Source organism: Argiope bruennichi, chromosome 1 (assembly GCF_947563725.1).
Source record: "Argiope bruennichi chromosome 1, qqArgBrue1.1, whole genome shotgun sequence".
Taxonomy (NCBI): Eukaryota; Metazoa; Arthropoda; class Arachnida; order Araneae; family Araneidae; genus Argiope; species Argiope bruennichi.
In genome coordinates, this window is record NC_079151.1 from 16,112,692 (window position 1) to 16,126,553 (window position 13,862).

General features: G+C 27.7%; 1 protein-coding gene across 4 annotated transcripts in view; it reads left to right on the plus strand.

Moving 5' to 3' along the window:
• Nucleotides 1-260: 260 nt before the first annotated feature.
• Nucleotides 261-13,862, plus strand: part of LOC129972885 (regulating synaptic membrane exocytosis protein 2-like) — a 100,052-nt gene continuing 86,450 nt past the window's right edge. For all 4 annotated transcript variants that reach the window (XM_056087228.1, XM_056087376.1, XM_056087454.1 and 1 more), the window contains exon 1: nt 261-643. In XM_056087228.1, the coding sequence (XP_055943203.1) occupies nt 537-643 (107 nt within the window). In that variant the 5' untranslated portion in view covers nt 261-536. The remainder of the gene's footprint in view (nt 644-13,862) is intronic.

Consider the following 13,862-nt stretch of genomic DNA (forward strand, 5'->3'; position numbering starts at 1 on the left):
AAATGAATGCGTGCGTATTCTCGATGCGAATTTTGAATTGGCGAAACAGCGTAGAAATTTTTCAGAAATCGTATAATGACATCTTTGCAATAGGTGGAATCTATCCAATCAAAAGATTCATCTGATCGCTAAATACTCTCACATATGCGAAACTAAATGTTTTCTATAATCCATTTCCAGCAGGCTGATTTTTTCCATCCCCACCCAAAGGAGAAACCGAACCACCTTCACGGCGCAAATCCACTTTCAAAGAGAGAGAGAGAAATGGGTCTTTCACAAAAACCGAAAGCAGCCTGTTTTCTCCAGAGGTGCGCGCGCCTGCGGGGGCGTCCGGGGAGAGGAAGGGGTGCCAGCAGTTGAGCGGATTCCTCCCCTCCCCCTGCCCCGTGACGTGGCGCGGTGTAGGCGTAGAGCAGGGCCGCGCTGTGGCTGCGGCACCCTCTCTTCCAGTCGCCCTAGCATGGCGTCCGTGGTCAGTCCCTCCTTCGCTGCGATGTGCGGGGGCCGGCGGCCGCTCTGAGGGACATGGGTCGGCGATGGATGCCGTCGACATCAGCCAATTCTCGGAGGAAGAGCAAAGGATACTGCGGAACGTCTTCGCCCGAGCACAAGATGAAGAGGAACGGGACAAGAACAAGTTCAGGTCAGTGCTACACCCCCCTTTCTCAACTCGCTTCTCATCCGCTCTTCTCCGCTTTATTTTCTGTTCCTCCTTCTCACATCCCACTCAGGAGGAACATTCTCCTCCCTTATGTCCCGAGATGGATATCTTGACCCGTTTCGAACCCTTTTCGATTCGGACGGCTGATGGAGTGCTTTTAGAGTCGCAATGGCTGCTCCCGATTCGGGTCAAGCGCACGTTCCGACCGTCCACGACCCATTCGCCACCCTCTTCGACCCACTCCGATGAGAAGGTTTCTGAACATCCTGTGGTTGTATTCATCTTCCTATTTACACAGAGATCTCTTTTGTATGTCTATAAAATATCTATTCTGGGATTTATATCCAGTGTGACTCTAGATTGTGAGATAACATGTCAAATCGAGCGCTTTTTGTTTGTTTTTAGGTGGCAGCGAAACGACAGTCGTTGATGGAGGTGTTGTTTGAGATAAACTCTTCTAAAAGTGAAGCTTTGCGTTGCTAGATTTTCATAGAAAACAGATGGTAAAATTAGGAAGTAACTGAATGAAATCTTCTCAGGATGATAAAAAGTTGAAAAGAAAAATAAATTGCGACTGAAGAGCAGATTAGAAGTTACTTTGTGACTTGTGATATGGCTCGCGTTTTGGAAGTCATTGTTATTGATTTTTGTGATTGAAATCAGCAGCAAATTCAAATTAAAATCATGAATACTAAAAATAATGAATTATAATTTATTTGAAAGGAAAATTAAATTGCAAACAAATCGTTTTTAATTCATACAGACAAATTATATTTTAAACAATTAATTTGCGTTTTCCAACTTAATTGTTGATAAGTAATTAAAATTTTTTTGTTGCTTTACACGGCATTGGAAACCTTCATTCCTGTTAGGAAACAGAAAGTAGGTTCTAATTCCTGAACTTAATGAGACTTAGTTCCTTAGTCTCATTAAAGGAAAGTAGTCTTCCTTTAATGAAGTCTCATTAAAGGAAAGTAGTCTTCCTTTAATGAAACTTCCAATGAAATTAATTTAAATTTGTTAAGTGTTTTTTTTTTCTTTCTAAAAACGAAATATAGATGAAATATAGATATAGATGCTTACTTAAGCGAATCATTACCATTTGATTTACTTCAATAAGTTTACAGAGATTGGCATTTGTTTGTAAAAAGACAGTTTCCCTTTGTTATTTGTCTCTTAGAAAGGAAGTAACCATATTAATAAAACAAGCGCTAGTTATATCATCATATAGGGATATTATGATTATTAATCCTACCGTATAATAATGAAAATAAATAAAGATATCCTATTTAAACGCATTAAAAATTATAAGTCAAACTAATTAGTTGCTATAATACGAAGATTAATACGCAGTCTATATTGAATGAAGTATTTTAAACAATTTAACTCATGTGATTTGTTTATTCCTTTGTCTTAAAATTTAAACTACATTTTTGCATCAAAAAATGAGATTTTAGTCTATTCATATGCGTTCTTTATACCTCAAAGTCATGTGATCATTACATTTTATGATTGTTCAAATTGCACAATTGTTTATTATATTTACATTCGAACAGTTAATTCATTGATAAGGTTTATAATGAGAACAAATTTGTTATATATTATAAAATATTTATGTAAGTCTCAAAAAATATATTGAAAATTCTTAAGAAAATAAAAATTGCACATAGACTTTATTCATATTTTATTTAGCTTTCTATTTTACATAACTCCACAGCTTATTATGTGCAGTTAAAGTGATAAATGTAATTCTGACACTTTGTATGGACTCAAAGATCATTAGTTCTAATGAATGTCTTTTTAATTTCTGAATAGCATAAATAAATTAGTGTGAAATGGGTTTGAATTGAAATATATCTTGTAAACATGTTCTGAAATTTTACATTAAAAATTAAAATATTGCTTCTACTCTTAATTAATATTTCTTTTCTTTTTTAATAATTAGTTGTGATTGCCAAATATATTTTTAAAAACACCCTCATTCTTTTTTTACCCTTATTTACCCTACTTCATGCATATTAATCTTTCAATAATTGAATTTAAAAAAACTGCTATGTAATTTTTTATTTTACTAGTCTAAACAATCAGTGCCTTAATTGGAATTTTACGAAAATTTCCGGAAAAGTGTATTAGCTTATGAGAAGAAACATATGAATAAATGAAAATATTTTTTACAGATTTCTTTACCTTAATATTTAAATTTCTATTTTAATTATAAATGAATTTTATCTTGAAATTAAAACATGTATTAGATAAAGCACTACAAAGGGATTTCTCATACTGAGATCTGATTTTTATGGCAGTTTTGAATATTCAAATAAAAAAAAAATATTATCAATCAAAATTAAAGAGTTGGATATATCGTTGATCATGATAAAATATCCAACTCATGATGAGGTTTATAAAATTAAAAAAATATCATGTAGATATAATTATTTTTAAAAATTCCGCCTTTCATTTGGAAGAGCCATTGAATAGTATATTTATTAAATAAATAATGGCATTATAAAAACCATACATTTGCTATGGTCACTGGATTTCACATATAAATAAATAAATATCAAAGTTCATAATTTAAAATTTTATTTTCGTTCCTTTAAAATAAATTGACACTTATTAACTCACTCTATTTAGAATATGATTCATATATATTCCAATTAGTAAAGTGTAAAAATGTAGGATCTCTACTTATTAGTATTAGGAATTACGAGCATCCCAGTAGCAAATACTGTGGATAGCGCAATAAGTCAGATAGTTTCCATTTGTTTTATAAATAAATCAATTTATGAAAACATAACAAATTTAAAACAGGGCGAATTATTTATAATAATGCATTTTACAACAAATTAAATTTAATATGATTAATTTAAAGTATACACATATAAATTGTAGAGTACGGTGCATTTTAATGAGATATAAAATCAAAAAATTAAAAAAAATTGAAATTTATTGATTTATTTACAATTTTTTGATTCAATCAATGTTTATACCAGATTTTTTAAAAGTTCGAAATCAAAGTAAAATCAAATATGCTTTTTAAAATCTATTCTGCAGTAGACATATAGCAATTTATTTTACAGAAGAGATACAGCTATTATATCTTTGTTTGCAAAAATTGTTATTTTTTAAAGTTGCGTTTCGAACTATGTGGAATTCTCATTTAAATGAGCAGTCAAAATTTAATATTTCCTTAATAAGAGAACAGTGGATTTGAAATAAATAAAAATGGATGAAAATATGGAATTATTTTTTTATTGTTTCAACAACAAAATATATGTTTATATTAAACTAAAACAGCATTATAAAATGCCTTCATGAATAAAAATGAATATTTGAAGGAAATTGAATATTAATTGAAAAAAAAAAATGGAAAATTTCAATATTCTGATTAGATTTATATGTCTTTAAAATATTCCAGGTGTTTTAATTTTTTCAGAAATTAAATAAAATCGATAATGAAGATTTCAGTTTAACATTAAAAGAAAACTGGGTGCATATTTTATGCTTCGAGTTCTTTTAGATCATTAAAAGTCAATTCTAGTTTAGAAAAACATAAACTCACTGCATGTACATAAAAATATTTCTAAAAAATTAATCTCCAATTGGAATCACAAAATCATATCCAGTTTTGTTTCAAATAAATTTAATTTATATAAGGAAAAAATAATAGAAAAATTAAAAAAACTTTGAAATTTTTAAGAATTACATATCTTTTAATTTTTTACACAATATATTTCGTTAATTTTTTTTTTTTAATTTTTTGTTCTATCTATATTTTAATATGCAAATATATAAAAAATTTCATAATCTTAAGTGAACTTTAACCTTAAGCAAAAGAGCGTAAATCGAGTCCATCACCTTCCAGGATTTTAACTGTAGAAAGGTTTATTTTGCAATGATAGTAATATTGCAAGAAGACAACTTCACTGAATAGGATATTAGAAGAACGCAGCATTTCCCCACATCGTATTTGACTACTATCTATCGTTCGGAGCTTTTCTTAGAGACATGAAATGAAATGACACATGGAAATGATACCAAAGGAAAGGCATGGTGAATTCTCAACAGTTTGTCGTTTTTTTTACACCAGATTTCCGAGGTTGAGGATAATTTTTTCTAAATATTACTTTTAGCTATTAATGTTTTCGGAAACTATGCATCGCCATAAATTTGCATCCAACCCGAGCAACAAAATATAAATTTCAGAACAAAGAAATCCAAGAATATGATTGCCAAACGAATTTTTTCTGTTGCATTTTTTATCGATTTATATTTTATTTCCTTTCCAGTTATTGATTTAGTCAAACAAACAAGATTGTTTAAGGAACACTAAATGAAAATAAATTCTTAATGATTAGATATTGATTACAAATTCTTACTGAATTAGGTTTATATTTTATTTTATCAAGGTAGTTAAAAATATATAAATTGTATATTTATTGAAATAATTATTCAATTTATGAACTGAAATAACTGAATCAAATAGAGTCTTCGCAGTACTAAATGGGAAGAGTTAATTTAAAAATCAAAGTAAGTAAATTAACTGGAAAAGTCATAAAAAATAATTATATCTTTCTCAAATATCTTAATTTTGTTTTGAGAATACCAGAAGGTAAAAAATAATTTTAGGTTATTTAATACTAATTTCTACTGATAATAAGGAACAATGTGTGTGTGTGTATGTGTAATGATCTTTACATTGATTTTTATACAAATTGTGTGTAAATATCAATGCATGTGTGTCTGCAGACACACACACATGCGCACACACTGATCTTTATTATTAGTAGTAGGAATGTGATATTAGATAATCTAAAAATTTGGTAAATTCTGCCGTTGTTTTTATGCATTGAGATTTCTGTCAAAAATGGAGGGTCAAGCGATCATTGATGTTTTATATAAGGATCATGAAATATGAAATAAAAATTGTATGTATATGAAATAAAATATTAAGTAAAATTGGCGAAATCAGTACAATGGTTGATAGTGGTGTCCTTTAACGTGGTTTTTCATGATTGAGAGTGTTCAGTAGAGAAGTATTCTTGAGACATCTGTTGACAATGGGGCCAACGACCATTGATGTTATTCTAAAGTTTTCTGACATATCTGATATAAACATCAATGTGTGTTTGTGTGACACACACACAGGCTAGACCATTTGACCTTAGAGCTGCCAAACTTACCACATATATATTAATGAACGTGGAAATGTAAACCCTTTTTGAAATTTTAATAAGAATTTCAGTCAATTAACAATTAAGCGATACTTTGATCATTTTTTTTGATAAGTTCCAAAAATTTTGTAGCACAAAATGAATTTTTAGATTAAAATCATCACCTTCAAAAAATCATCTTTCCAATAATGCCAATTTTTTGCCATATAATTTTTTTTCAATTTTTAATTAGCTTTAAAAATATTTTTAGCGCATTTTATAGTAATATATTTCTTTGTTGGAGTCAAATTCAAATAATTTTCATTGTTGCTACTAATATTTCATCCAAAAAATTTTTCCCCGTTTTTGAAGATTATAGTATGAAGATTCGCATATTGAGTAAGTTTCGGTATAAGGCGTGATTTTAATAAAATTGTTGAAATTTTATAGGATTTGAAATGAAGGTTAACTTCAGAATCGAGCAATGATAAACAATTATTAAAGGACGTCCATTTACAAACACTGCTGTTTCTATGGTATTATTAGATATTTAAAAATATAAATAGGGAACTACAGAAATGGGTAGTATAACGACTAGAACGGAGCAAGGCTCCTAAAATAGTATGATTTATATGCCTATTAAAATTTGAAGTATAAAAATATTTCGTTCTGGAAGACATTAAGACCGAGTTATACAAAATAATGAACTGACATTTTTAGCAAACATTATACAATTGGTCTCCAAAGATGGCTCGTTAAAAATAAAAAATAAAATTAATGCTTTTCCTCAGTAGCCTCAAAGTTTATTATCGCACGATAGCCGTTTTTACGTCCGTTCAAAATTTCAGAAAGCCCGTTTTTCAACTATATTCATTTCATTTCCTTAAAATTTGTTCTTTTATTTAATGATTTTAAGAATATTTTATGCATATTTTCCAGCAATACTTTTCATTACTTTAGTTGCTTAATTTATATTCAAGCGCGTTGCGAAGTTATTAAATATATTTGAACCTTACGTATATATTATCTCTGCTGCTTAATGAAGAATAGGTATTAAAAAAATAAAGATTGATGAATCAAACCTAAAAGCGTATAATGTAACAATACTTGTCTAGAAGTTCGAATCTTCTAATTTTTTAAAATTAAATTATATAAATTATAACAAAATAAAAAAAAAATTGTGCGAGATTTAGATACTAAAATAACGAGCCGTATTTTTTATTATCATGGGTATGAATTTTAAGTGTCTGGTAATGTATGGAGGATGCGGTATGAACTCACACATATTTGTTTTGAGAATTTGGGTTTTCTGGATTGCGGTTTGAATTATAATCATATGTAATCGTTGATAAAGCTGCTTTTATCATAGAAATTTATTTTTCGCAATATTTTTGTGGATGTGTCATTTAAAAAAAATACTTGCTATAATTCATAATTATGCACGTTAATTTTCTTAAAGGGAAGGTGGTTACTAAAATTTGGAAGTGGCATTTCTGTCCCTTTAATCCCTCTAATGACAAGAAAATATCAGACAATTTTCGATTTGCGAAGCGAATGAAACTATTTAGTCAAATTTCAAATATACGACTTGGAATGTTGCCAAAGGATGCGGATGCAATCGAAGATAAGATAGATCGGATATATTGGATGAATTCTTTTTCTTTAAGATTGTTGTATGCCTTCACAGTTTATGGAAAAGGATGGCACATTTTGGGATCATTTCAAAAATTCCTAAAATAAGCAAATTATTTTCTATTTAATACACTTTTCTTTGTATTTTTTAATGAAACTTAACTGGTTTTTATGGAAAAAGAATATTTTTCTAGATTACATATATGATTTTATTCTATGTCTTCTACATAATTCTCTGTTGTCTAACCGAGGTATTTATTTTAACAGCATTTTGAAAAAAATATTATTAAGGGTGTCAAACAGCAATGGCTATTGGAGATGCAATTAAATAGTACAGACTTTTGATACCAAATTCTCTTTCACCTTTTATACGGCCAGTATATCCAATGAAATAGGCTCTAGTTAATTTTGGGGATGGGTGAGAATTTTAATGGCAGTTAGTACCATATTTCGAAAAATATTTCCCAAAAATTGAAATCAAATGACTTTAATTGTTGAGACGTATTTACAATCTGTAAGTTAAATACTTATAACAATTAAATATTTTTAGAAATCGATATTTCTTTCTTATTCTTTTAAATCTAACCACATATTTTCATCTATAGAAATTTTCTTTTCATTTATATCTCCAACAAATTCCTTTTTATGCAGCAATTTACATTTACTCTTTCCTTCAGTACTTGTATAGAAGGAAAACGAGAATTTTGTTTTAATTGAATTCAGAAACTTTGTTAAAGAAGGCAGTTCGAGATCTTGATGTATGTTCAGTAACCACACATCCCATAGTTAAGTCCAAGGAGCATTTGACAGAAGAAAGAAGGAGGTCATCTGGAAACGTTAGGCAATGTGCATAAAAATTTTAGATGACATACGAAACTACGTTTGCCACGTCATTGTGATGGCAGAATCGTTTATTTTTTTATTTAATAGGTTCATATTTAAAAAATTGCAATAACTGCTTATTCAATTGGATTTTCTTTAAAAAAAACTTTTACTTCCCATAGTTTTGCATAAACAATTCTTGGGGAATTTAATTTGTTTATCATCTTCCTTATCAAAATTTTTGACAATTTCCCCCCTTTCAAATTAAAAGCATGATTTTTTGTACTGTGAGATGAATGTGACTTTGAAACGAAAAAAAAAATATTTTACCTTCTTAATTTCCATATCGTCTACCAGAATACAGCAAAGGCACATTCCTAGCATGTTTTTCTATTTTCTTCTGATTATATTGTCATCAAAATTTTCCCAAAATATATAAACGTCCCTTGAATGATTAACTTTGTATATATTTTAATAGAAATAAAATGAAATTTGAATACATATAGATGAAATAATTTTTGCTCACATGAAAAACATTTATTTTCATCTTTCAACTTGCAGCATGTTCTCCTTCATTTGAATAAAATTTTATAGAGATATTAATTTCGAAAGGTTAAATATATTAAAATTACATCTAAATGATGTATTATGTCTGAAAAGGGTGAAAAAGATTTCTGACGATTTTAATTTGTTTAAAGTGATTAGCGCCTTACCCGGTTTGCACAGCCTGTAGCGCTATATTGTACGATATTATATAATATTATTCAATATTAAACAATATTATATAATATTGCGAATATTGTTTTATATTATAAAATGTTGTACAATATATGTGTGCTACCAGGGTACAACTTCTTATTTGGAAAATGATTTGTTAAATGGTGAGAAAAAAATTATTTCAGTAAAATCATATAAGTTACAAAAAGGCTTGAAAATTGTAACTTGTGACAGCAAATCTAAATGCATTTTAAAAGCATAAATCAAATTAATTTAAGATTTTTTTCTTTACAAAATAAAAAGATTACTCAATCATTGATAACTTTTATTATTTAATCTCAATAATTTTTTACTAAAAAATAAACTAAATAATGTTCTAAAATGTTGTTAAAAATAAAGAGGTGTATGTATACACTTGAAACTTCGAAAATCGCTCAAAATATCGAATATTTTTTTATTGCTTCAAAATGTTCTCTGGTCCTTTATCTTTCAAACGTTACCAAGATGTCAATATTCAGAATATTTCTCGAGTTATAATTATTTTTCTTGAGGTACTTTCAGTAAAAACTCTAGTTACGGTATTTTTTAAACTCATTTTATGAAAAATTATATTTTTCTACTATGTTGCTTCATTCAAACAATCATAACTCAACAAGAAATGAACCAAATACAATTATTTATATATCAAAATAATCTATATGAAACAGTGAATGTTTTGTGCCTCAATTAAAGTTACATTTATAGAAATAAATATTTTTATAGCTATTTAAAAGCTAAAATTACAGAAAAAATCTCGCTTTTTTCTATTCATCGTTGATGAACAAATTGGTAAAAAAAACTATATAATTTTATAACTTGATTGAGGCAGACAACATGAAGAATAATATTAGGCATCATTTCCAACTAGAATTGTATGTATGTACAAATTAGAATTTAAGATATCATGTTCCAAAAATATGCTAATTAACTCATTAAATATTATTTAATTAATTAATAATTAGTGTAATATATTTTTCTCACTGAAATGATTATAAACATATATTAATGACCTACTGTGAAAAAACTGGATTTCTAAAGTTAAAATTAAAAAGAAATCTTCTAGTGTGTACGTACACCTTAATTCAAATATTCATATAAAATCATAATTATGTGGGATTGTTAAGACTGTTAGACACGGAAATCATTTCCAAACAGTTTTTTTTCAACTGCTTTTTGTTTGATTTAAATTTAAACCAGCAGGGGTGATCTCCCCGAAACTTCATAATGAAGGTATTATGCCTACCACCACATGAAAACTGCGGATATTAGACTAAGTCGTGAGCGTAGTGAGTGCTCAGATTTTTATTTTCAACGTCCCGCACATTAAAGTTTTACGCATCGTAGAGTATTGAAGAAGACTGAGTATATATTTTTTATGTCTTTTTGACGACTCATTGGAACCGAAATTTGAATGCACAGACTGACAGACAGTCAATCATTGATGGATTTGGTTCAAAGTTGGTATGGATTTTAGAAACTAAAACAGAGTATCAAATTTTATCCACCGAAGCCTTTATTACAAATTATGTTTGTAGTTATTTTATTCAACTGCATTTAGACAGAGAGACAGATAAATTTCCTATTCATAGATGTCGTTCAAATTTTGAAAGAAATCTACAAATTTGGTTTCAAAGATACATACTAAATTTCATTTGTTTAGAACAAAGCCTTTTTGAGTTACTCTGTCCAGATTGACAGAGAGGTATAAATCCAAAAACGTATTTTTTGTATTCTCGAAATCTGAATGTGAAGGGTCGTTAAAATATCAATATCAAATTTTTTGACGATTAAAGTACTTAATTTTCGAACATCTCGTAGACCAGAAAGAGAGAAAAAAAATGACGAGAAAAAAAATCGACTTATGTTTCTTTCTTTTTAAATCATCACATCGGGTTTATATACATAGATCGTTCAATTTGAATTACAAAATAAGTAAAAAATTACAATTTTATTTCTGAAAAACTATTTACAGAGTTTCAAACTTATTAAAAGTCATATATATGTGTAAAAATTATTCTTTGATTCTTTTCTCTATGTTGTAACTTGCCTTACTATCTGCACTCAATTTAGCTTCTGTTTTCCAGTCATTTGGAGATTTGGATATTTTTATTCAATTATAATACTGGCCTCATTTGTATTAGTTATAATTATTATATTTTATGATCATAATTTTTTATAGTTATAATTATGAATGATGAAAAGATTTATTTTTGATTATGATGTTATCTCTCATTAATATGTTTGTTGAATGCAGTTGTGAATTTATATTGTGAACTGTCGGATAAATATCTCATAATATCGAAATGTGATCCGCAAACTGAGTGTTGCGTATATAGTTTATTCTAACACCAAATTCAAATATTAGTTGAAAGAAATGTAAGGATTGACGCGTACATGTTGTGGTTCCGATCGCATTCAAAAACATTTCAGTTCCGTTCTTTGTCTCTTATAAGTTTTTATTAAACTGAGAAATAAAAAGAAAAAGAAAAAAGAGGAACTTGTTTGAGAAAGGTCTCACACTTCTTTATTAATCCGCATTCTTACAACGTGTTTATGAGAGCTTCGAACTTATTGAGCAAACTCTTTACGACCAGCAGCCCAAATGGGATGGCAGAAGGGGGAAGCTCGAAGGGTGGATTTAAGACATTTGGGAAAAATGCCTTGGAAGTTAAGCTTAAAAAATGAGTTTTGCCATAAAGCGGTGAGAAATTGCATTCATTATAAAAGCAGTGCGCATGAAAATTAATTCTGAAAAGGCTGTATAGAAGTGAGATGGCTGTTTGCCCACTTGAATCCTTTATCAGTCGAACAATGTGGTGGCGATCGAATGAAGATATAGGCTGTAGTTTCTTCCAAAACGGGGAAGGCCTTCGATGGGTGCCAAAAGCTTGCGCCATTCAGAAATATCAGCTGAATGTTGAGCATTTTGTTCGATCCAAATCTTTTATATATATATATATATATATATATATATATATATATATATATATATATATATATATATATATATATATATATATATATATATATATATATATATATATATATATATATATATATATATATATATATATATATATATAATGGCCAGGACAGTACTGAGCAGGACTAAAGATGTCAGAACTTATCTTCATGAAAAACGAGTTCGATTTGCATATCTTTTTTAACTATCTTCGGAAGTATAAATAATGGAAACATTTTGGTTATTTTAAAATTCCGTATTAAATGTATGAATGGAATTTATAAAGAGGGCTTTATTGGAATTTATGGAAATTAAGGAACATATCTTATTTTTAAAGGTCGAATAAAATGCATGAATATGTCACTCAGTTCAATTATTTTAAATTTTAAGGCAGCTAAAAAGGGCAAAGAAAAGTTCAACATCTTTTGCGTTGAATATTTAAAGTAAAAATTTATTTAGTCAGATTAAATACTATAATAAGATTCTAAAGATTGTTTTTCACATTTCAGTTAAATATATATATGTTTTATAATCAGATCTTTAGTTAATGTCTTTTTGTTCTACGACTATATTCTTCGCCATTTTTTGCTAATCGGATACTATGTAACAAGAAACATGAAAGACAATGATAATTTAGATCTAAATTTCTAAAAAACATCATTTAGGTGAAAGCATTTTGATATAAAGACTTATTTAACAATCGGTTGTAATTCCTAGTTGACTATTCAGAGTAACGCTAGACTCACACTAAATTTATAATTTATTTATTTTTCATATATTTTTTTAATGTTTTTCTTCAATTTCACAAAAACCAATCTCGGAGCCTGAAGCATTTCAATATAAAATATTTGAAATATACATGCTTCAATGCATAGAAATATTTTGAAACGATCTCTTTTTTATATATTTATCACTAACTGACATACTTGGTTTACTGAAAAGTTGAAAATATTTTCTTGTTCATTTTATCTAGGTTATATGGAAATATTAAAAAGTGAGAATATCATTTGCACTAAAAACAATTTTTAGACTTCTCAGACTGTATCCACCAATTTTTAATATAAAGAGATATTTTTTGATAAATAAATATAAATTTCTAGGTAAGCTATCAATAGTTTTTAAATAATTATACTAATTTTAATTAAACTTCACAAGTAGTAACTTAGTTGTAAGTAAAAATAAAATGACTTAAATAAATAAGAAAAATGACTTAAAATATTCTCATTAAATAGAAACATAAGGAAAAAATAATCTTTACTATATATGGACATAATAATAATAATAATAATTATTATTATTATCAATTAGCTAGTTCTTTATTTTTTAATTTTCGTTTTTATTTAAAATATGAACTATCTTAATACTTTAATTAATAATTAACAAATTAATGTTTGAATTAATTGTCATGTAATAAGAAAGAATATGAGATTATATATAAATGAAAGAGAGTGCATACATCGTCACTTTCTTTTGACTCTGTAATTTGTAATACTTTTCGATATGGTCACTTTTAATAGTATACTATTAATGTATGTATAATCAAGAAACAATTTTAAATAATCAATTAAATGAAATATTATAATATATAAATTATTTCGAATTATTATTAAGAATATCAGTTGCCCTAAACAATTTTTAAACTTCTTAAAAATTCACATATGATACAAAATCGATTTATAAAAATCACGGAATACAAATTTTTTTCTGTAAGTAATTAATAATTTTTAAAGAATAATACAAAATCCAGCAAGAAGTAATTTATCTTTAATAGTTTTATTCAATAGGAAAGGCAATACTAAAGATAAAATATTTTTCTCTATATGAGGAAATATAATTTGTATGTATAATAAAAGTAAACTACTTAATTACTTATAAT